The 26,804-nt window shown below is 35.3% G+C and overlaps 1 protein-coding gene across 2 annotated transcripts in view; it reads right to left on the bottom strand.

Annotated features, from left to right (window-relative positions):
* Nucleotides 1-1,383: 1,383 nt before the first annotated feature.
* The window catches only part of LOC116852976, a 50,834-nt gene continuing 25,413 nt past the window's right edge, over nt 1,384-26,804 (bottom strand). Inside the window, exons 2-7 of one of the 2 annotated variants that reach the window (XM_032833785.1) lie at nt 26,482-26,605; nt 12,576-12,686; nt 11,081-11,218; nt 10,879-10,976; nt 9,484-9,649; nt 1,384-3,470 (exon numbers count right to left, since the gene is read on the bottom strand). In XM_032833785.1, the coding sequence (XP_032689676.1) occupies nt 3,367-3,470; nt 9,484-9,649; nt 10,879-10,976; nt 11,081-11,218; nt 12,576-12,686; nt 26,482-26,605 (741 nt within the window). In that variant the 3' untranslated portion in view covers nt 1,384-3,366. Of the gene's footprint in view, nt 3,471-9,231; nt 9,398-9,483; nt 9,650-10,878; nt 10,977-11,080; nt 11,219-12,575; nt 12,687-26,481; nt 26,606-26,804 lie in introns of both variants that reach the window. The other variant, XM_032833784.1, reaches the window with a different exon arrangement.

Below are 26,804 nucleotides of genomic sequence, written 5' to 3'. Positions count from 1 at the left end.
ATAATTAATATCCAAACAGATACGGTAATTGTTTCATAATTTAATTATTCTTTTCTGTTTACAATATTCTACATAGTTTACATTGTTTACATTGTTTACATGACAAAAGACTGCGTATATATCCATGCAAACAATGTGTAAACAATCCGCGTAGATATAATCTTAAAATCTAAAACACAATCCTAGTCATACACATTCCAGACAGTACAAGATCTCGAGGGGATGTCCTGGGAACATTCTCAGGACGTAACAACATTTTTAAAATGTCTTTGCGATGTCCTGTAGAGATCTATGCTGTTTGAGATACGGATTAGTCTCGATATAAATCCTCACGTGCATTTACGAATTGCTACTTATCATTTAATATATATTAAACCTATATTTTTGAATAACTGAAATTTGATTGGCAACAGTTGATTTTGGAATTAGTATACAAAATTCACGAAGAAAATCAATTTGTTACATTCTGTCGCGAAAGGAAAATCTCTATTTAACCATGCGTAATCGAACGTCATACAGAGCTCGTATCAGGTTACGCAATAATAATTAAACTTGTGCACTATGATCGCGCATTGAACTTGGAATTTAATCAAGGAGAAAAAAATTGGTTATCACATACTGAATCATTTGATCACATACTGAACGCGTCATCATACAGCCTCAATTCATTGTCAACCTTCAATACTTATTTTTCATTTTATTTTGAATGATTTTTATTGAAATATCTCTTTGACATTCAATTATCAAGATAATATACGTCGCAAATTATAAGAATGCGAAAAAATGTATAGAACTTTATAAAAAAAAAAGAAGAAAATCCAGATAGCACAAAATATTTTATGAATATTTTTATAAAGTACAAATGTTTTTATTTTTCGAATATTCGAATCGGATATTTTATGAATTTATCATAAGCAGAGATTCCTATATATTTAAAAAGCAGAAAAGAATGTTCTTAGAATATTCGTATGATCTATTTACTGTGCAATGTAATTGGAAAATTTTCCAAATATTCCAGATAGCAATACGCATTTATTATAGCTTAGTAATAAAACGTATCTACGAAATAAAATACTCGAATTATTCTTTTATAACTATAAAAGAGAAATTGATGATTAATCTATATCTTGTGAATATTTTATGGACATTCATACAATGTTTATATAGCTGTCTCATTCGGATATACTGTGAACGTATTATGAACATATAACAGTGCTTTTGGTACATTCTTAGAACGTACAAATATTCGTAAAGAATATTCCTGTGCTATTTGGATATAGTATCACAATTAAATATGGAACTTGTGTATGTGTAGACAATTGTTGAATTAACACAAATGAAGGTGATAAAAGGTCTAAGAAGTGCTGGGAATGAGAAGAGTAATGAGTCGAGAGTCAAATTGTATTTCGTACATTCTGTTATTTGTTTTTATTATTTAACATCTAAGGTATCGTGAATTCTCACTGCTTTTAATTCTAGCTACCTGTTTGTTCCTTAAATTTTCTTATATTTATATTCATTTCTATATCCTACTTAGCGCTTTATCACGCAATTGCAGCCATTAACGGTAAATTTAATTCATAATATTTTTGCGATAATAATCAACGATTCTATGTTTCTCTTTTTACAAATATATTGCTGTTTTCTTGCTTACAAAGAGAAAGTCGACGAAATATAAATTAGAGGAGAACGTTGACGCCGTTTGCACGCGGAAATGGAAGACTCGAATAGTCGAACGATCGATTTAATTTATTTAAGGCAAAACGTCGTGTATGAAGTAATTGAAATATTTCTTTGCTTTTTAAACGATTTACATAGAGATATCGTTGTAATAGACCTTACAGATCGATGTTATCTGAAGAGAGCTACGTATTAAACGCAAACTTCGCGAATCGTTATCACGTAACGATCATAGCAGCACCATATATTATATAAACGTTTACATCTACGTTACACGCATGAGGCATGTATTACGATATCGCATTTGCCCGGGAAATTAAGTTTCAACCCTTTCTCTCAGGACGAATATTATTTTTTTCTTCATTAATCACACGTTCTCCAACGATAGATTCTCGCTGAAATTGTTTCGACACAGAGTGATTCAAAGGAGATCAGAATTGTGATTTCGCTCTGAATATATATCTGAATCATATCAGTCAGTCGATTCTGACTCTTCGTGTCTTAATACCTTCAGCTGAGATCTATCGTTTTTCCGAGGGAATTAAACTGAACTCGCGACGAACGGGGACGAACTCACGAGAATCGCGATTCGATCTTTTTCTTGCGCGATCTTAATCGAGATATTTATTTAATATTTGGTACTACCAAGGTGAGCGTTCACGAATATGATGCCGTATTCGCGTCGCCTTCCGCTTCGCTCGCGCGACTCGACGACGGCCGTCCTCTCTGCGAGATGGAGCTCCCCCTCGCGCGATCGCGTTAAATAAATAAAGGCAAACGCGGCGTCGACGCGAGCCAAGCTTCGTGGACCCGATCGACTTTCAATTACAAGACACGCGACTGTTCTTATCGAGCTTCCTCGGAGCGTGTAATGTCCGTTAAGTCCACCTGACAGAAGCCGAACGGACTCGACGGCCACCCGAAACGATCTCCCGTTTTTGCGCGAGACCGATGACGAATCATCGTTTTTGACATTCGTTTACGGAAATGTGAGGAAGCCCGGCAAACGGCAACAGCCAAACGCGAGCGCGAATTCGCGCCTCCGCGATTAACACGCGCGCGTGCGCGCTCAGAAGCATAAGAGGTGTGCATGAGAGAGGATGATCGATATCTTACTTATTTAAACTGGAAAAAAAAACAAGTACAAAATGATCTCGCTCCTAAGTGTAAGTACGGCGGATTTTGAGCAACCGTTTTGCGCAAGTCGAGCTCCTCCAGACGACGCGAGTGCTCCAAAATAGGTCGGGAGGATGTCCAAGAGACATCCTTAATCTCTCGAACGATTTCCCGGATGTCTTTTAGATCTTTCTCTCTTTCTCTATCTTTCTTTTGTCTGGATTTTTGCTTCCGATCGATTTGTCGCGGGAAGAGAAGAGCTTGCTTTTGCGTTTCATGACTACCATATCGAATATCCCATATTCGCAGTCACGTTTAAATTATAATTTCATTGATTGATTAATAAATTAAGTCTGAAATCGGACTAAGCAGTCACGACTCGAGTCGATCAAGGCGAGCGATCCCTTACGATCGCGACTGCAAATCGATCTCGGCGAGTCCCTTGAATTTTGCGGATATTTTTGATCCTCGTCCGATTAAGTGACGCGATAGAGAATGTTCGACAACGTTGGCGAGCGTGAACGCGCCCGGGATGCTTTCTTTCCTCCGACGCCGACCGGCCGAGTTCCTTCAGTAGTTATAGGGTCCATACTGAGAGCCGTGATAATACGGACCCGGGTATGCCGCCGGTGCTGGATATCCGGGGTACGCGTACTGCTGCTTCTGCGGGTACACTGGAAAAACGGGAAAGCAGATTAGAATCGACCTGGCTGCGTCGCGCATACTTGATAAGCGATGATTCCGTTATTCGCGGTATATGAGTCTCGATGAAGTTGTTTTCTGTTATTAATATAATTCTTAAACGGCGCAATTTGGACTTCTCGTTGCTGCGTATTCTCTCATCCCGACTGAGAAATTTAGCCTATGGCTCTGATCAAGTTGACCCCAATCAGTTATCTGGTTTGTACAAGCACGGAGAAAACACTAAAGATATCACTTGGTTAAATATGTCTTGTGTTGTCTCAACAAAATATTAATTAATATAAAAAAATAGGAAAAAGGGCAATTCGAGTTTAAGCACAGGACTAATAGTGCTATATATCATATGGGTAAAAAACCTTGTTAAGAAATCGTGTAATATTTATTGAACATGAATAATCAATATAAATAATCAATATAATTCAGACGTGGCGATGTTATCGTTGACAGGATTGGTTTACTTTTAGCTGAACTTAACAAAGTTATGACGGCTACTTCTCAATATTAATTAATTACTTAATATTATTTCGGTAACGGTCTTGTCAACTTGCGATTAACATTCATGTCAAGTTACGCAGGTCTTTAACTAATTGTAATGCGTTCGTGTCGTAAACTTTGAGTTTTTTATTATCACTGAAGAGGGTTCATGGTTGAGCCAAAACGTATGATTGTTTTATATTGATTATTCATGTTCAATAAATATTACACGATTTCCTAACACAAGGAAGGTTTTTTACTCATATGGTATATAGCACTATTAGTCCTGTGCTTGAACTCAAATTGCCCTTTTTCCTATTTTTTTTATTGATATCTTCGTTTGCGAGTTCTTATTTCTTTCTCTAAAAATTAATTAATATAAATAATATTTTTCTCATACACATAAACAGTTTGTAGAAACCATAGTACTCTGGAAGTGGTACACTGGCCTTCTTTACTGCTTGTTCATGTGTTCAAGCAGAGCTCTCAGTGCTGCATTCTGCTCAAAATGATGAATACAAAATGATAAGATTACATTACGTTTAGTTTGAATTTCAACGTAAATCAATTGTCATTATGTAGATTCACTTTGTTTTAGATTGAAATTCAGGCTAAATCCTATGTAATGTCTTCGGAGGTTCTGTATCCATCAATTTAAACAGAGCATGATGCAATACCGAATCCTACGGGTCTCTCAACCGTAATATTCGTTCTATAAACCACAACAGAGAGACAACAATATTTTTTTGAGGCAACTATAAAGATACTATGAATATACTGATTGAACATTACATATCATGAAAATAGAAAAGAGAACATTCTTGTTTGGAAAATATTTATTTAGGACACGTTAATCCTCAAATAAGATTACATAAAGTTAAATGAAGATAAATTACTTGAAAGAATATATTTTGTGATTTTTTTCAACAAAGAAAAAAATTTGTTATTATTATTTGGAAAGATAATTTTTATTATTATTATTTAAAGAGATAATTAAAAGCACAAAATATTGAATCGAGCATATGATGTTTTTAAATATCGGAAGAAGATATTATTATTAAAATAATCATATCGTATTTCTTATATAATCCTATTATAATAATTGAAATCAAATTGTAACATTATTGAAATTCGAGACTTGAAAATTCTTCTAACAAAATTATATATCGCTGCTTATATGTGCAACAATTATTGTTAATTTGATTAATTATATAATTATATATAATTATTGTTAATTATATTAATTTTTAGTGGATACTAATTTTTCTTTGCGCATATAACAACAGTAATGTTTAATATAACATCTATTTAACATGAATTCACATAGATATTTTTTTCTAATCATAGAAAATGTGGTTGTAACAAACAACCATAATAGTTTTTTTCGCGTGCTGATGTTATCGAGTCGCTGATGTAATCGTTAATAATCCTTATCGTTAATAAGGTCCTAATTGCTGTGTTAATGGGATAAATTTCTAGTCGGGATATCGTGAATCTGGTTGTAATATCTTTAAGGTAGAGTTCAGCGTATGAATGAGGGGAATCTACTCGATACATAATAAATGTAATTTGAAAATCTTTGGAAACTATGTTTACTCGCGATATAAAGTCGTGTGGAAGGATGACGATTCGATCGAAACAATGATTTACGTTATTTTCTATTTACATTCTTATTTACATTGGAGATAGAGGACTTTCCGATATCGCGAGACGGAACACGCTGTTTGTCGTATGCGTAAGTCGAATTCCGACACAGCGATCGGTCCGTAGTTGAATGCGTAAACACGGAAATTCTTTGTGGCAGGAGGCCGATGGGTGTACGCGGAAAATTAGGCAAGTGTGTCGCTTTCGAGCGACCACTTCGACTCTAGATATCTTTGGTTTTCCGTTCTTTTTCTCGGTTATTGTTAAGTCGATGGTTATCGTTGGGTTTATTTTAAACTATGTGAACATGTTGCCTCGAACAGTAACATCATTTGTTAAATTGGATTCATTATCCAAGGCAATTGAGTGATTTCGAGAGGATGGAGTCAAAAATAAAAAAGATATCTTAAACTTTAAGGGAGCAAATTACTTTTTCAAGAAACCAACAATTCGGAATTTATTTAAAGAGGACTACTAAATCAATATATTTAAAAATTTTACATGCGTAAATAAGAAACAATATTTACGTTTAAGTAAGATAACTTATTTTTATGTTTTGTATAAAAATGACGTCATAGCATGTGCGTGCATTGTCACTTCGAGTCTGCAGCTCCTTTGAAATTTACACGATTTATTTTTGTACAATAATCTGAAAAAGAAAATAAAGAAAGTTTCTTACAAAATAGTATTATAGTTACAGTCTCTCGGACTAAAATTTTTATTTTTAAAATAAGCCAAAAATTTCAATTTGAAAATAGAAATTCTTATCTGCGAAAGACTATGTGACTGCAATACTATTTTATAAGATACTTTACTCATTTTTTTACTGGACTATTGCATAAACATAAATTATGCAAATCAGGGAGACGTGCAGGAGTTGCAGGCTCAGAGTGGCAATGGACGTTGTAATGTTATTTCCGCACAAAAAAATTTAAGTTTTTTTTTGTTTAAATACAAATATTACTTAATTACTATATATTATTTCGTTTTTGAAGAAGTAATTTGCTCTTTGAACGGAGAATTCGAATATCAATTCGATCGAAAATTAGGTTTGATCGAGTGCTACATTATAAGTACTCATTTTAGGTACTCATTTTATAAGTACTCGTTTAAACAAATTTCTAGTTTTTCTCTCAATATCCTTTCAACGGAGAACTATCGCCAGAAAGATTAACTGATAATTCTATGTCACGAGGTCCTTAAGGCTCGAAACGGCGCGTGATAGATGTGCAAACGCATTCTGCAGCCTGACAGATCATCCGGAGGAGAAGTAGAAAGTTTCCTTCAGGATCAGAGCGTGACAAAATTACTTTGATCCATGACGGAAACAGAGCATGAAACGAACAAGTAAAAGTTTCGCGAGAATGAATATTAGATCGTTACCCTCCACACACGACACAGGATTATCAGTGCAGTTCGATAATCCATTTGCCTAATCTGCGCTCAAAGCCTCAACAGCTTTCACATTAATGTGCCATTACTATCATCAGTTATCGCTTATCGTTATTGAAATCCACCGCGTAATCGTCGCACTACGATACTTGTGAAAGATAATACTAACGCTGAAAATACCGCAAAATGATTTAAATGATGACAAAGTTCAGTTTTGCCGTTTCGTACTACACTTGTCTTTTAATTTGACTTCTTGATCTCCGACATCATACTCGATAGTTGCAATCATTGTTTTTCGAGAGCACAAGCTCGCTTTTTCATTTAATCATTAAACATTTAGTTTCAAGGAAAATCTAGCCTTAAAAATATCGGAATCTGAATATATATATATTTTTTTTTATTAATATATATATTTTTTTATGCTCCCGAAATATATATATATATATATATATATATATATATATATATATATATATTTTTTTTTTGTCGGTGCAAAAGCGTAAGAAGTAATTTAAATACTCAACTAACTAGTTATTTTCCACGCGATTTAACACTACCGATGGATTCACCTCTAGAAATTTACACAAACGCTATTTCTAGAATCTCAGCATACAATTCGCCGCTACTTCGAGTTAATATTTACCGAACTAGTTACCGAACTAGTGCCTTGATTTTTTCTACGTTTACATAGCCGTTTCATAATTTTCATAACGAGTTCTCGAAACGTTTCCGGATTTTCATAAACTGGGTTATTTTCATATAATTCTGGAACGGTACATTGATAACGATACTTTTATGTACAAGGCGTTACTGATACCGAGTCCTTTGGTTAAACAAGCGATCTAATCGTTCTCGTCCTGCCGTTACGCGTATTATCATTCGATTAGTTCACGACTGCTGTATGTCTCTAAATCTTGAAAGTATGTTACAACCGTTTGCTCTTCTGGATCTGCAGTTATCCGTAGTTAAGATTCTCAAACAACAGTTATTATACGAATATGTTTCTAGATAACATCTATGTAAATAATTGACCTATTAATGCGTAACTCGTGCTGTAACAATAATAGTTGTGCGTTAATATGGCAGCGCACTCGAAGTGGAAATTCGTCTACATGTTATTAAATATTTACAACAACACACTTTATATTTGTCTCTTGAAAAGTTGGAGACTAGAAAATTGGCTAATAACACCGTCGCTGCCGTATTAACGTTTCTCAAACGAGTGAATCCAGTTAGTATAATGACGAGATGATCGTTATCCTTGTATCAAGGAACGTGTTCCTTGCGATCAAGCCGATGAGATCATAAACTAAAGTTAGTAGAACACTCAGTGCACGCGGGATTTGACCAATGCGCGATGTCTCGGAATTTCTTTCGGAAAACAAACTTTTCTATGGTTTTAATTATAGCCAGGAAAATTCAACAAACGATTTCGGCGAGTTAAGCGACTTCATTGATGTTGATATTAGTTAATTCAGTTGCCATTTGAAAAGCACTAGAAATATTGGTATTTTTATCTGTATCTATCGGCTTACTAATGATACATTATATTATTTTACATATTCTCGTGTACAGAATATTGTAAGCAAAAATTACAATCAAAAATTACAATCAAATTTTTTAACCTTAAACGATATGGAAGTTATGATCAAAATTACTATGCATTTGTTTAAAACTGTTATAAATTTACTACAAAATTATTATAATTACTCGAATGTTTCTGTCGTATATTCGATAGATTGATCAAATTTACCATTTCTTTAGTAATTTATGTTACAATGTCGGTACAGTTTAGAGAAAAAGAGAGAGAGAACCTTGCGAAACATAAAATGAAGTATAATTTGAACGAAGTTTTTGCTACAACATTTTCTCCATGTACAACCTACATGCCATCAACCGATGATACGGATGGCACATTTATTGAACACACGAGAGTACCTTTTCAGGATCGATATTGCATCCTCAGAGATATTTATCGATACCGGGTATCAACATCAAGGCTTCCACACCGACAATTACATCTCGTGCGATCGCGTTAACCCGTTTGATCGCGCGATCATTCCGACATCGGCACGCGGCGCGAAACCACGTAGGAATCGAGATAATTCCCATGCGACTCGCGTGCACTCGCCGCGCAAATCGCCGAGTAGGTAGGCCAGTCGGCGAGGCCCGCGTGCACGTTCGAGTTCCAGTGGGCAAAAGCAATAGGTGTTAAATATGTACCAGGCATGAGGTACTGCATGTTCATCGCCTCCTCGCGCATTCTCTCGCCCCTCAAGCAAATCGCCGCGGCGATAAACAAGATCGCGCTGACCAACGACCAACCGACGCCGACCCAAGCGACCACGTACGACCAGTCGTACGAGATTAGTGAGTTGTCCTTCAGGACCTAGAGCCGCGTGCCGCGGGCGTACAACAAACAAAAAAAAGAGACACGAGCGAGTTAGTCCAGCCGTTTCACGGGTATCGTGTCACCTGGCATGATGTACTGAACGTTCTGGGCCTGCTCGCGGGCACGCTCCCTTCTCAGGCAAGATGCCGCGATCAGAAATAGCGTCATCGTGCCCAGACACGTCGCCACCCCCAGCCAGGCCAGATAAAACGACCAGTCGTACCACTGTGCCGTGTTGTCCCTTAAAACCTGTGGGCAAAGCTCTCTGTAAAATTGCACGATGCGCCTGCCTGCCAGCCACCGGCAGGATACTCCGTTCTCCTCGGCCTCATGGAGACGCGCGATGCGACCGATCCGATCGAGTGCCTGGAAGAATCTTGTCGTGATGCGAGATAAGCGAAATTTCTCTCCGCGCGTCTGTTACGTCTCTTACATTTCCGCATTCGCGCGATTGCGCTGGGAAGCATGCACTGCAAGGATCTGCAGTCCGCTGCGAAGAACTCTGCGTATTATTTTGAACATTATATCCGAGTATCGTCGAATATAACTTAATGAATTATTTTAATTTTGTTCACAAAAATAAAACGAATAATAATATCCTTATTTTACGCGTGTTAATATTCAAATGATATTCGTTGAACGAAGATAAGTTATTTACAAGAATATATTTTACATAATTCGAAACAGGAAAATTTGTTCTTATTATCCAAAGATAATTTTCGTTAACGGAAACCACGGGATATTTAATTGAGAATATGAATATGTTTTTAAACGACGGAAGAGGATATCATTATCACATCAAAATAATTATATCGTGTTTCTTATATGAATCTTATTATAATATTCAAATCAAATTATAACATTGTTGAAATTCAAGACTTTAAAATTTTTCCAACACAATTATGTACCGTTGCTTATATATGAAACAATTATTATTCATTTGAATATATTAGTTTTAAGTGAATAACAATTTTTTGTATTTGAACTTGGTGTTTTTTGTGACGTTTTCTGATTTTTACATCTGACTGCATCCTTTTCGCTTATCTCGCTTATCAATAACGTATATTTCTAAATCTTAGTCGATTGTAGTTGACTCTTAGGCGACCGTGCGAATAATACGATTAAAGAGAAGCAAAACTATAAGTTGAAGAAACAATATTCAATTATTCACTGTTCAGCATACGATATCGCTGCTAGCTCTTTCGGTCGTTCGCGATCGACATAATAGTCAACGACAAACTTCAAATTTCCGACAATTCAGGCGTTTGTCGGAAAAATTCATACGAATTTGATCACACTGAGGAAAAGATACTTGGAAATTTATTTGTGTGATACAAAATTTATTTCCGTGAAATAAAGTATATTTCTGAGAAATGAAATTTGTTTCTGCGAAATCAATTTTTGTCCTACAAATAAATTTTCAAGAATTTTTTTCTCAGTGCAGTAATAAAATCGCAGGAAAGTGAAACGTTACGTACAGGGCTCCATTGTTGATAATACTCTTCGCCGACAATTTTTTCCTTTTCATAATATTCGACCCCATGCCACAGGCCCATACCACCGGCGCTCAGTAAACCTATGTCGTTCAAAGAGATATTCCAATTAGTTTGTGAGTGAAAGGCAAAATAAGAAAGAGTGTCTGGAGTATCCCTTCAAAATATCTTGAAAGTGTATACTGACAGGCGAATAGCATCAAGATTGCTGTGGCGGTGATGTTTCCTGGTGATCTTCTCCAACAGCCCACCACTCCTGTCCAAAATGCGGAGAATATCGCGACAAAACCGACCATGAATAGCGCTATCACGGATCTCCCCATGTCTGCGAAAATGACAAAACATTTTAAATGCAATTCGACTGTGTACGGCGTTACTTGTATATGTATATTGAGAGAAAAAATACTTGAAATAATAATAAAAATAATAAAAATAATAATAAAAATATTTGAAAAAATAAAAAACATTTATGCACAGCGGGTACTAATAACATACTTATTTATCGTAATACACGTATATTTTAAGTAGATTTTAAAAAAATGAAATTCTCAGTTTATTTATATGTATGTATGTTTGTTTGTATGTTTTCTCATAACTTGAGAACCCTTAAAGATATTCAGAGGACATTTTTTCTTAGTTTATTCAGTATGCTATTTATATAGTTTATAGATTAGTGTCATTATCCGAATTTGTCCGAGTGATCTGGAAATTGGATAATTCCATTACCTTCTTGAAAATCCGAGAACATCTACACGGGAAAAATGTATTAATCGTAGTAAAAATGACAACAAAATTTCTATAATCTTGAAACATATAGAATTATGAATAAAAAGTTATTATGAATTTACATAAAAAGTTATTATGAAATTATTATATATTTGTTTAAAAATATTATGCATATTTAACTTTTCACTATAAAATTATTGTAATTATTTGAATATTTTTTACATCGTATATATCAGATAAATTATCGAATTTTCACTATTTCTATAATAATTTATATCCCAATAAACATGTTCCCCGGATAACCAAATCTCACGGGGTTATAAGTTAAATAGTAACTAACTATATAATTATAGGAAGATAGAAAAAGAATAATAAAATAATAATAAAAAAAAATATATTATTATTAAATCAGTCAGTCAAGTTTCGTGCCAACTTTTAATATTGTTAAAATATTAAAATATAGTTGTAAATATATAGGAATATAGAGTCAAAATTATATTTCATATTTTTATAGCGCTTTCGAGGTTTAGGAAAGCGGTTTGTTCTTAAAAAAGCTTTTAATTATCGAGAAATTTTTGCTTTTAAATAAGAAAATACATATTTCCTTAGAAGCTTTGTCTATGAAAATTGTTTATTAAATTTAAATAAAAGTATTTAAATTTAAGTAGATACGTTATTAATACTTACTGAGAGCAAATATATTTTTATTTTTTAGATATTTTTCTCTCAATGTATATATGTTTATCAATATGACAATTTTAAGACAATTCTACATCCTACAAATTCTAATATTAAAAGATATGGATTTGTAATGGATACTTTATATAATGATGAAAGACATATATAGTATATGAAATAGATTTCTCTTTCGGATTAAAAAGAGAGACGTGACATACTAGATACTGACTTTCTATCGATGTGCGAAAAATATAATTAATCATCCGCTTTATACTTACGTAGTCGTGCCATCGCGTCGTCAGAGAAACCCCTCGTTTGATTCTCTTCATCGGGGATGAAATAATCGATATTCATGCAGTGCGTCTCCACGGGGCTCAAATAAGTCTCGACTGCAATTACATAATACATAATTGAGACACGAATATAAGAACGCCTTTGGGAAATATTTTATAAAAAGGCGCATTACATTCGCCTCCAATCATTATAAACGACGTTCTCATTTTTCCGACCGCAAAACACGCGAGTTAACGTTCGTCTAACGACTGATTACGACATTCGGAATTGAGGTGCGTTATATTCCAGGCGAGATTAATGCGGGATCTCGGTGGACCGCGAAATCACGTATCGTATCACCAAAGATGACAACGATACGGTCTAGAGTACCCCTATCGGAGAAACTCGTGTCGCGCTAAAGAGGCTCAACTGCGAGCATAATGTCTCCTAATAAATCATGTGCGCAGTGAACGAAACGTAAGACGGACATTCCACTCGACTGGAGCTCGCGTCTCGTGAAATTTTTTCCCTGAAGAGCAGCGTCGTGCCAACGAGACAATTTCTCTCACGTCTCACTGAACATATGTCACAGACAGTCCAAACTGATCGTCTCATGATGCTCGCATACACACATCTCTCTTGTGCTTTCAAATTATAATTATGTAAGTATTCATGTACCACGCAAGACTATATTCCATGTTCATGCAATCGTTGCCTAAACAGAAAAAGAGTCATTCTATTGCTAAGGAAAACAATTACTCAGTTTACTTTCTTTCGTTTAGTAATGGTTATCTTCAGCAAAAAATATTTTTTTGACAATAGTCTTGAAATATACTCATCACGAATTATTATAAGGAAAGGTGATTATCATAAGGTTATTATCATATATTCAAAAGAATTTATTTTTTTGCAAGAATATACTATAAAACTTTTTCGAAGAAAAAGTTCAGTTTTATGTAGTAAGCTAATTGAATTTTTATTTTAATGCAATATATTCCTGATTGAAATGCTAAATTTATTAGAAGATTCAGAGTATATTTTGAATAAAATATTTGATATTTGATACGTATGAAATTTTATACTTATGATGAACTTTTGATAGGGATTTGCGGATACATAAACTTATAAAATACTTGAAATTAGTAATATTTATATGAACGCAATATATATTTTTCTACATGTATATATGCAGTGGATTGCAGAATGATTTTGACACCATAAAGTTGGGGCTCACTAGACTGTCAAAATTGGGAATAATTGCGATCATTGCTTACGCAATAATAATATAATTAAAAATATTAAATAGTAATAATAATTAATAATAATAGATTTCGTTAAATAGCGTGTATATAGATGCTTGATTAACGTGATGCTTGAATTCGAAATAATTTTGATGTATTGAGTTAAGTATGGGGGGTTAAATAGGGAAAATTATATGGAGATGAGTGCGTAGATAGTATGTAAGTGAAGGCGAAATAAGACGTTAGATAGGAAAACAAGATTCAGGGCGGAAAAATGTATAGGTAATAGAGGTTATGGCGTCATAAGGAACACGCGAGTAGTTAGGATAGTGAAGATAATGCAGGCAAGCTTAAATTAATATGGTAATGTAGAGGATATTATCGATAGAGGAAATGTTTAATAGGTGGTAATAAAAGACAAAAGTATATAAAAACGGGGAGGGGGAAGAAGAGGATGCAAGAAATGAAGAGGAAAGGATGGATGATCGGATGGAATAAGAAAGCAAAATAAAGATATACGGAAGAAAGGTGACAGAAAGACTGGTGGACAGTTGTTGTGTAAGTAATAAGGAGATTGAAATGCAAAGATTATAGAATATGGAAAACTCTTTCTTAGCGATATAAGCGGAGAAATCATTTCATGAAGTTAGTAGGAAGTATAGAGTGGAGTATATAATAAAAAGATATGGAAGAAAATTGGGAGAAAAGAAGATGAGAGAGAAATAAGAAAAGCAGAGAAGAGATCGGATAGGAAGAGGAAAGAAAAAGGGATAAGGGTGTATACAGCTGAAGGAAAGGACAGAATTCGGAATATTATGCATGAAGACGATATATAGTACGCGTTAAGTGAAATAAGAAGGTATAATTAGACATGATAGATAGGGAAAAGTTATAGGTAGCATAAAGATTAAATGAAGATTAAGATTGTGAAACGAGATTACAAAGGGCATTTAGATAACGAGAATGATATTGTAAAGTCAATTAGAATGAAGCAATATAACTATAGAGATAACTAAATAGGTAAAAATAAGGAATGGATGTACGTGGTTAAGGAATATCATTGTAAACCAAATCACCTTCTTAGCTATGTAATCTGAAGAACAATATATTGATATCGATAATTAATGGTAATATTGATATCGATAATAATGGTAATTATTATATTTTATTACTGAACAAATCCGTTAGTAATGACTCAATTCTGACAGTTTGGTCAGTTTCCAACTTCGTGTCTAAACAATTTTGCAGTCCACTCTGCACTCGAGTCGGGTGCGAAAATCCTTGAAGATGCATCCGCTGCATATATCCTCGGGATCGTATTACACCGCGGAGAATACCGCCGAGATTTATCAGTACTGCCAGATCCCACAGCCCCGCGACGTCAACGAGCGTGCGTCTCGAAAAGCATGCGACCCAGAATGCAGCGGGCACTATCACCGGGCGCAAAGTGCGCAAGTATGCTTTTACCTGTCTCGTAGCTGCAGGCTCGCACTGTGCGCGCCCGTGCTCGCTCTTTCGTCTTTTGCAACGGTACTTTTTTAGCGAGTCCTAATCCACGAAATGCCACTTTCGAAAGGCATTACGCGCGAGGGAAAAAGTTGTCGTAAAGTAGCCGGTGCTTTCACGGCCACCTTCCGGTGAACGCGTGCCCGATGAACGAAAACGTGTATTCGCTACGTATGTCATCTCGAAACATCTCCGCTCAATTAGCCGCCCGAGCATTATAGTCGTTAATGAGATTCGAACGTGTCGCGTGTCGCGCAGTCAACTCTCGGTGAAATGAAATTTAGCTTCACGAGGATCCGAAATGAAAGCGGAGTTACGACAGTGGTTTTCGTTAATTAACATTCTTACATTCTAAGAGACAAGCGTTTTGTCGATTGTAAATTTTTGTTTTTACTTCACGCATGCTTCAGTTCTACTCCAGAAACAGTTCTACATTTGAAGAAACTGCTATAGCTAACGAGAGAAAACGAAACTTTTTTAAGTTAGTGCGAATTCTTTAAAGTAATTCTGCACATTTTAGGTCACGTCCCTAGCACAATTGTCCAAAGTCCCAGAGACGTTCCAGAGATGATATCTCTGGGACGTCTTTAGGATGCATTTCGGACATTTGTATTGTATGGGTTGTGATCAGTAAGATCTCGTTGTTTATTTTCTTCCTCTGAAACTTCACTTGCAAAGAGAATAACGTTTCTGCACGAGAAAATGTTGTATCAACAGCATCAGTTTGATTGAAATGAATTTTTTTTAATTCTCAATAACAGTATTATCGAAACAAATACACCATGATGTTTTAAAAGTGTATAGGAAGAGAATGCGTTGCATATAGTGTTTAAGAAATAGATGGCCGAGATTTAGTAATATAAAATATTGAGGAAGAATACTGTTTAATCAAGAGAAAAAATAGTTTAATTAAACATCGACCATCGGTTACCATAAACATTATTAGCTAAAAAAATGCTGTTAAAGGAACAAAAACATACGTTGATTTAATTAAACGTCGATGTCACGAGCTGCCACAAGTATATGCAGTTAATTCAACTGTGTGGTTGTCATAAATTTTAATTTTACTTTTTATTGCAAGAATAATATACCATCTTTAAGTCAATAATATATAAGTTTGTATTTTCAAAAAACAATAAATTGTAAGAAATGTTCTCACGACTTATTATGTTTTTAATACATGATATATTATTGGTTCGGTATTGCTCCTTCAATGAAAATCCTACAATTGAAATCAATAAAAAGAAAAAAAAAAAACAGTTAAACTAACTGCTTATATTTATGGCAACCCGTGCAATATTGACATTTAATTGAACCAATGCATTTCTTTATTCTTTTTGTGTGGTTAGCCCGTGTAAAACAGGCAGCCAATCGTCTCGTACGAAGTTATTACGCACAACGGTCCGAAGGGGACTTCCACGGAGGAAGCTCGGACTCGCAGCGAGCCTCCGTCCTGCGCGAAAAGTGCAACGTACCGTTTGAAGTATTTGAGATTCACGCGACGGACGATGGCGCGGCCGTTTCCTCGACCCTCTTCGAATCTAGTTTCGCCTAAACGAGGCGCCATGCCAAGATCGTTGACTCGCGCCTAACTGTACACGCGTTATTCCGGAAGAGGGACCCGCTCGCGTCGGCGGTGGCGAGCACGATCTCCTCGCGGCGGACCCTCCTCATGCTCTTCGTCGGGCGCTAAGCCACGACGCGAGCGATACCAGAAGATGGATAAAGCCACCGGACCGGTCGTTGTGACTGGTTTCTTCAAATTTTTCACGTATGCACTCGCGACGAGGCCCGGTCGTACGCCTGACCTCGATTTTCGGCGATGGCCACACTCGTCGCACTTGTTTGTAAGGGCATGCGATGAAATTCATTCACAAAAGTCGTACGCAATGCCATCCGGAGGATATCCGGCGGTTGTGTCCTTGAAAATCTCTGGACAATTGATCTATTTGGTTACGACGCTATTTATTTGTTATAACGATGCTTGTGTAACGATGAAGAATTACATATGAAATATCCTGGAAGTGCATATATCAGGATATATGCGAATATCTTTGGTATGTCTCCGACATATGTGCTAAGTTCTGTTACTTGTTTATGCGGCAAGTATTTGTGATGAGTACGACCTTTTTCAAAATTGTCTGAAAAATATACATACACAGAAAACAATACTGTTGAATCAACAGAATTGGTCAACAGCATCGTGATTGGCACAGAAGCGGATTTATATAGAAAGTAATGATGAGAAACATCAGCCGCCAATGAAAAAAAATGTCTCAATTCAATGTATAGGTAACAATATATTATTTTATTGATCGATTGTTATTCTCTGATATAAGACAACAAAAACAATGCATTAACATTACATATTCTTTTTAAAAAAGGGCAGTTTCTAAAGAAGAAAAAACTATAATTTTAATGCTAACTTAATTTTAATGAGTATTTGTTATTTAAATTAACGTTTCTGGAGTCACGAATGTTTTCGATGTAAGACTCGTGCGAAGTCAATCAGCGATTTGTTTGGATCTTGGTGTAGGGATGAGGGTCAGGCTCGATCACGCGCGCGTAATAAATCGGAGCCACCGGAAGCGGGTCGCCGGAAGAAGACAGCATGCCGAAACCGATAAGGCGTCTCTGAACGGCCGGTGAACGGTACTGCAGCGATACGAGCGATGCATCGATCATTCCGATTGTTTTCCCGGCCGAGGGAGGTGAAACAAACGTGAAAACCTCGCGTGTGCGTTAGGTGTGTGCTTCACGTTCGTCGTCTCGTCCGATCGCGATTTCTTCGCTTCGGCATCGCGCGGGCACGCGGATCGGCCGATAGAATCGATTCTCACCGATCTGGCCTCGATACACTCGCCTTTCCTCGCCGTTTCTTCCGTCCCACGATCCTGCCGAGCAGGTACACGTACCGACACGATCGCATTTTCGTTCACGATCCCGGTGAGAAGCGCCATTGTCTCTCGATTGTCCCCCTGAATCGGGCTGTTTCTGCCATCTGAATTAGATCGTCCACTTTGATTAGGGTCTGGTATCCGTCTATTGCCGCTATTAATCTGCGATCTGCAGTTTGATTCTCCTCCCTTTTCTTCCTTTTCTTTTTTGCATATATGTTGGTTGTGCAAAATAATGGGGAAACGATAACTCTCACGCTGTCACAGGGATGGAAGAAATGTGTCATCCTGTCGGGACGCTGACGTATCTTGTTAAAGAATTTCGTCTATACTTTTGTAAAGAAAAATGCGAAATTTGTACTATGCGATGCTATACTACGTTATCCTGCCCTAACTATTTTATTTTTGTATGATTTGCGTTCCTCGGGAACTTGAGTTCAGTGTTGGACATTAAATCTCTTGACTTCTGGCCGCGGAACTTTTGATTGATGACGTCAGAAGTGAAAAAGTGCATGCCCAAAATTCCTGAAAAATATATCGAAATAAAAAGGTATGTCTAAAAGATGGCATTTGTAATCGATTGAGCACATCCCTAAAATACTCCTAATACTTTCTTTTTGCTTTAACAATAAAAAAATAATCGTAAAATTAACGTAACATGCAACCTTTCTTTCCAACTTGAATTTTTTCTTATTATTTTGTCGTGTTAATTTTACGATAATTTATTGATTGTTAGAGCAAAAGGAAAGTGTTCGGAAACTTTGGAGGCTCAGTCAATTGCAAGGGTTATTTTTTGGACATACTTTTTTATTTTGACGTACTTGGCAAGAATTTTGGACATGTAATCCCTCGCTTCTGACGCCATCAATCAAGATAGCTGATCAAGTATGGCCGCGGCGAGTGTAACTAGAAACTTTAATCGATTAGAATTTTGTTTAACTAAAATAATTGGCAAATCTACAATCAAAATTAATCGATCATCATGTGTAAAATAACAAATAATTTCATCGATTGAAATTAATTATTAATCAGTGTATCAATCACGTCGAAGTTTGATTAATAATTAATTTCATCAATCGATTAAATTAGTCGTGATCACATATATAACGATTGATTAATTTTAATTATCTATCGATTACTTATCGATTAATTTTGATTGTTTATCGATTACTTTAGTCAAAGAAAATCTTGATTGATTAATACTCAATACTGACTTGCACGGAGTTCGAATAACGTGATCACTTGGTATGGAGTAACACAAATAAAAGAATAAAAAATTGTATTAATTCTAAGTTTCGAATAATACGGGACCAGTTAATTAATTAATTATTAATGTTATTCTGGAGTGTACCTGTACGTTCGAATTCTGGGACGTCTCTGAATAGACATTAAAGATATTTCCGTTCTTCTCTGTAGAAGGCAGCTGATCGTGATCTTGACATCTCATCGTCGGCCTCAAAACCGTCCGACGATGAGATGTCAAGATCACGATCGGTTACCTTCCATGATGAAGAATTTCGTAGACTTGCTACTACGTAGACTTGCTACTACTTGATCTACAAGTTTTGATACTTTTGATAGATCGATTTCAAGGTTTACCACTGTTTATATTTGGCTCACTATTATGTTTTCCGCGCTAATACATTTGCTTATGAGAAAATGTAAACATCTAACGTCATTCTGTGTATATATATTCTCTCTGAAAGTTGAGCATTCTCTTGAAAGTTTAAACATTCGTATTTAAAGAATAAAACGAATTAGAAATTGAGTAATTGGAAATTATTATGCGAGCGTCAACGTTGCAGGCACGCGCGTTGCGTACAGTCGTATCGTATAATCGTATAATCGCGCAGAGTTTTGATAAGCGAGAATAGCATAAATGCAGTCCAGTATTGGCGATATTACGCAAGAAACACTCTAGAAAAATTTAATAAGATGTATTAATTTAAATTAATTAGAAATTAGAAATAACCCAGAGTTAGGTAATCCAGTGTTATTAGTGTAATTCGGGCATTCGTACTTTTACCTCAAGTGTTTCTTCTTTTCTTCTCGTGCTCGACTGAGTTCACCTATTTCATCTCGTAAAGCGCAAAGCGGATCTCCGTCGTGATACGCGAGATCGACATACTTTCCTCGCGCTCACCTCGAAATTTTTATAGACGCTGCCGTCATTTCCCTTCTGTGACAGCTCACTATTGTGCGTATAACAATGGATTTTATACAAGTCTCTTAACGTACGTACAGCCCGCATCCAATGTGGCTTATTCGTCACGGATGCGTTTTCACTTCGTACGCGCTACGTTTTCCCTTCCTGTTCAAAGAATGCGCTTCAACCTGAAGTTTCCGGAAGCTTTGTGACGCGTACCGTCACAAAGTGTCGGATTAACACGAAAGACGTATATTTTTTTCTCTTTAATCTTCCTTTGTTCTTTAAGAGAATAAACTAACGTACCGGCTCGCGTGCTTTCACGATACTATGAAACTTAAGCCTCAGTTTTGTGGATAAATTGTAGAAAAACATTCTTATTATATACAAATAATTTTAAATGAACAATAGTCACAAAATATTGAATTGGGAATATAGTGTTAAATGTCGGACGATATTATTATCACCAAAATAATCATATCGCGCGCGTACTTCTTATAACACTATAAAATTACAAGATTATTATAATATTTAATAAGACTATAAGATTATTATAATATTATATAAGACTATAAGACTATTATAATATTCAAATAAAATTATAACATTGTGTGTTAAACTTGAAAATTTTTCTAACAAAATTACATATCGTTGTATATATGAAACAATGAGAAAGAGAGAGAGAGAGAGATTGCCAGTTTGACTATACTAGTTTTAAATGGATTTTTTTCTATATATAAATTTTCTATTAGGTCGTGATCTAAAATTAATGCATCTTATTAGATTTTTCCAGATTGTTTCTTGCATAGCATCGCCAACACTGGACTGCATTTATGCAGTTCTCGCTTATCAAAAATCTGCGCGATTATACAATTATACGATACAACTGTACGCAACACGTGTCCCTGCAACGCTGACGCTCGCATAGTAATTTCCAATTACTGCGTCGCAAATAACCATTATGTAATCGCTGAGCGGTGCACAAAAATCGATTTCGTGATTTGCGTGACCTAAAAAAATGTGGCGCACGTTGCACGTATTGGCATTCGATCTTTGAAGTTCTTGTGTACGTTGCACGCATTTTCAAATGCGATAGAACAAGATGAATATGCAACGAGTGTAATATGAAGTATTGCTAATTCGTCTCGATCGTGTAATATGATATTTTAATTATTTGTTGCTCAATTATCTGCTTTACGTCTCTATTTAAACTGGAATATAAACTGGAGGAAAGCAGGGAGAAAATTAAGTCACGGTTAAATCTAGACAACGTGGGAGAAATTGAGAGATCCTTGAGAGAAAAGAGACCAATTTGAATAGAGACCAATTTTAATATCTTAATTGACTTTGGCCCAGATTCGTATCGGAATTCACTTAATCATCACACGCTACCTGACAAAGCTTAATCGTAGCCGTTACGTGAAATTATGAAATTAATTAATCGAGATAATTACATTAATTATGAATTTAATTGCACTAATTCCATAATTGTAAACTAATTATAAACATATCATTACATCTTTTGATCTTATTTCTGATAGCAAGTGCATTTTCCGATTGCATGGAAAAAATACTGTAGTAAAACTTACGTCAAAATTATATTCCTCTTTATAATACTTTTTGTGAAGCTGTATTATATTGAAATTATATTGTAAATTATTATACAAATAATAAATTTGATAATTTACTTGAATATATAATATAAAAATATTCAAGTAATAACAATAATTTTTCTGCAAAGTTAAACGTGCATAACATTTTTAAATAAATATATAGTAATTTTGGTTATAATTCTGTACACAGTTCAAGCTTACAAAAATTTTGCTGTAATTTTTACAATACATTGAAAAAAAAATCGTTGGTCTAATTAAAATTATAATTACTTATTGCACCAACCATATATATATTTTTTGATTGGTCTAACACGAAAATGTTAGTAGTAACATACATATAAGGTTATAATCACTAACATTATAATAGAATTTAATTAAAAAAATATTTTACTCAATCATGATTTATAGTAGTTATTTTTCTCTATGTAATTATAGTTGACAAAACATTTTTTTTATCAGTATAGTTTACCCATGATGCAAAGAGCATCAATAATTTAATTTCTAGTGTCGCACTAAAAATACTTGATACGTTACTGAACTTTAGTGGAGGACATACTGCGTGTGCGTCATTACCATAGAAAGTTGCCGGTAGGAAAGGCGTTCCGAGCCATAGAGCATTATACATGATGTGAAATCACGCACAAGGAGCAGAAGTTTATTACATCCTTGTGTGTAACGTCCATCAAGACGCAGGCACGCGCGAGCGCGCAGGTGTTTATTTCTACAAACGCGGGATTTAAATGTAAATTGATATATTGCACACGCGGAGAAAATGAAAGATAATGTAAGAAAATATAAGAAATTATAGTAAACATTACGGTCGAATTTTTGTAACTCTGGACAAATTGTAATCGAAATTGTTATATATTTGTTGAAGAACGTTATGCACACATTTGACTCTTTACTACAAAATTATTGTAATCACTTGAATGTGTTTTATATTGTACATCAAGTTGAATCGTCAAATGTCTCTATAGCAATTTATTCTACAATTTCAGTATAGCCCAATTTTATAAATATTGTGGAAAAAATATAATTTTAACAATATTTTCTCCGTTCACTTTGTCTCACAAATTATCTACGAAAAAATAGCCGTCGTACGTTCGCTAATGACAAAAAAGATTCAGACATTACAATAAAATTTTGTCAAAGAAGATCCAGGTGTTTTGAAATCGCAGTACATATTAATTAAAGGAATAAGATTTGGAGATTGCACTACATTTTTTTTAGAGGAAAATTTAATATAAATGTAATTATTTTCCAAGTAGGGCGATAAAAATTATTTCGGTCTTTGAGAATAAAAGAGAGACAGAGGATGCCGCATATCTAGACGCGTTCATCCTGTTATGTGACACGGATTACTTCAGTCCCGTGATATTCAGTACCACACATTGCCGGCGGGTTTACTTCGTTAATCGTGCAACTTTGGAGGAAACTTTTCTTCGCTCACGCGGTCAATAAAATCTCGGACACGGCTTGTGTTTGCGAGGCATTAACACGCAGGCGATCGGTCGATCGATCGTGGCACGTCGGCCGTTTCGCAACGACCGCGATCGCAACGGTCCACTTACGAGGCGTCGAGGTGCGTTCCGGAGAAAAAAGCCACCCAGCAGTCCGAAATAAAAAGGAAAAGAAAAAACAAGTTCTCGAACCGGGATAGTCGCGTTGTGCATTAAATAATTTAAGGCGAGGATTCTCGCGGTCGAGCACGCGTGTAAAAACTTCGCGCAAATCGGTTCTGCTCGATGGCGGAATACTCCATATGTCCATCGTTGCTCAGACGTTTCCTTCGAAATCGCGTCTGGAAAATCGCGCACGGTCGTACACACGATAGATTTTCCTTTTTTGCGAGCGGCTAACGGACGTTCCCGATGTGTGTTACCTGGGACTGGTTACGATTAACTTTTTTTAATATTCTCCTACTCGCCGAACTTGCTTCGCAGTTAATAAGATATCTCACATTTATTTAAGAATTTATGAAGAACTCGAATCTTATGAGAAAGTCTGCAAATGATAGGAAGAATATTCATCTCAGAGTAAAAGCACGCATCATATTTCGTAGGAATTATCTTTTACTTTTGCTACACGGAGAAAATATTGTAGTTAAAAATATGTTGAAATTATATTCCATTTTATAATGATTTTTGTAAAGAGCTGGGCTATTAAATTGAAGCTGGACTATGAAATTCGAGTACAAATTAGTACAGAAATAATGAATTCGACGATCTACCTGATACACTGAGGGAAAAATTATCTTAAAATCAACAAATATTTTTTTATGGGTGCCATTAACATACTTATTTAAATCTAAATTCTATTTATTTAAGTCAAATATTGTTTACCTGATAATAAATAAATATTTAAATATTTGGTTTATATAAAGAGAATTTAGATTTAAATAAATATGTTAATGGCACCCATCGAAGAAATATTTGTTGATTTTAAGGTAATTTTTCCCTCAGTGTATATGATCTAAAAAAAAAACATTCAAATAATTGTAATAATTTTGAAATGTACATTGAGAAAAAAATTTACTAAATTTCAAGAAATATTTGTTTGGATAATACTGTAAAGATATTTGTTTAAATTAAATAATTATTTTCTAAAATTAAAGAAACAAATTTATATTTAAAACTTCTTTATTTAATTTTAGAAAATAATTATTTAATTTAAACAAATATCTTCACAGTAATATCCAAACAAACCTTTTTTTTAAATTTAGTAAATTTTTTTCTCAGTATAATAATATTGAAAACTAAAACGTGCATTTTATACAACAAATATACAGTTTAATAAATATGCATTTGTAATTTCGGTCATAATTCTCGTCCAAGGATTACGTCCAAAGTTTTGTTGTAATGTTTACTAAAATATTTTCCCTGTATACGAGACAACTTGCCTTATGAAGGCGTACGCGTTTTCTCGTGAACGTCATCATTACTGGAGCAGCTAACGCAATCATGCACATGTGTGTGCACACAGCAACATATAATTATACAGTTTTCGCTACCTTTTACCGTCGATATGTTTACAGAACATTTTCTCTACGCCGAGTAATATAGCGTATACCTTTGAAACTTGGCGTATAAACAAATACTTTAACGTTTTCATCGATGCTTCTCCACGTGTTCGCCTCGATAAATAAAAGGAAAGGCAGCAGCTTCTCCTTTGGTCTTATTCATCTTTACGACCTATTGTGTGAATACTTTCCATGTAAGAGCATAAAGCTGAACTGTACGCAGCAATGGATCGCAAAATGAGAAAGCGACGCGAAGCATCGCGCCGTGGCTATCAGGTGAAAATGCACCTTTCTCCGAAGATTGTGCGCGCCGATTATAAACTGTTAACCTATTACGTGGGATCGGATAACCTACGACATTATGAGATCGTAACGTAGAAAGTTTGCTAAAGGCCGCGTAAGAGGTGTCGCTGGACGAGCAACTCGGGTGGATTTGTCGATGTCGGTCCGCGGCATAATCGGGAACGTTAGATCTAACACGGATAAGACGCCAGCTCGATTCTTTGCGCGGGCGTATTTGCAATATCATGGAACCGTGTATACATTCGTCTCACCGTGTGTTATCTAAAGTAAAAGTACCAATTCCCGGACATGTACCTAATCCTGGACACTCTTTTTGCTTTGTGGTCTTTAGATACAAACATTTAACTTTCAACACAAATTATACGTACAAGTATTGAATATGTAAATATATTCTATGTTAAAAGTTTAAATATTCGTATTTAAAAACACAATAAGAATGCTCAGGATTAGCTACGTGTCTGGCAATTGATACCTTTACTTTACAAAGCATTTAGAAAACTTGTAAAAGTGATTTGTCTTAAGGCGTATGAGATCATGAAATAATCAGTAATTACATGGGAACAATGCTGTTGAATGTACAGAATTATCCAATAGTGTCCCATAGTTGGAATAAATTTTCTTGATTCAAACAGCAATGTAATCGAAACTGACATTCGACTTATTAAAACAAATTCATCGATTAGTTAGTTCACAGATATGTTAAGCACTAATGACAAGACTTTTCGGAGGAAATATTTAAATGTTTGTAAGTTTATAATAAAGAACGTAGATTACGTTATATACAGCGTGATCATGTTGTGATAATCGTCTCTGCGTTATCGACATTTTTGGAGTTCGTCATCCAGTCTGGCTCGAATATTAGTTTCAAATGGATCAACAAGATTTACTCCAAGCACGACACTGTTGACTAATTCTATCAATTCAACAGTATTTTCTCTCGTGCACTATAAATGATCATGAAGCTGCAGTTTGTGTTGAGATCTCTCTCAGACTAATAACATTAAACGTTTCTTGTAAGTTTCATTCAATCGAAGAAAATTCGCGGTACAATCAAAAGTTTTATTAGTGTGTAACAGTCGGTCTTATATCGCGCAATTATTATCAATTACAATGATTACTCACTGTGCTTGGTAAGTGAGTATATTCTCATCGAACATGCAATTCTCGTTAAAGATTTTTGACATACCTGTCGGTGGTCTTTCTTTAGGATAACATATCCTGAATAATCCCTGAGTCCTCGTGTAGTAATAATACTTCGTATTCATGTGCTCCACCAAAGGACTCTGCTCGGCATGCTTGCTCGCATATTGCTGCAACAGAGAGAAAAATTTGTTGATGCGATATCGTCTGTCGTAAGTTGGCTTAACATTCGACGAAAGTTGCAACACGCGGCACGATGTTATTAGCAACGATTAAGTGAAAGGACAAGAGCAAAGTCGCGACGAATTCGTTCAGACAGCAGAGAGAGAGAGAGAGAGAGAGAGAGAGAGAGAGAGAGAGAGAGAGAGA

Source organism: Odontomachus brunneus, unplaced genomic scaffold (genome assembly GCF_010583005.1).
Source record: "Odontomachus brunneus isolate Ranch 3 - 2012 unplaced genomic scaffold, Obru_v1 Obru_scaffold_264, whole genome shotgun sequence".
NCBI lineage: Eukaryota > Metazoa > Arthropoda > Insecta > Hymenoptera > Formicidae > Odontomachus > Odontomachus brunneus.
Note: the sequence above shows the minus strand (reverse complement) of the source record. Positions and strands in the feature narration are given on the sequence as shown.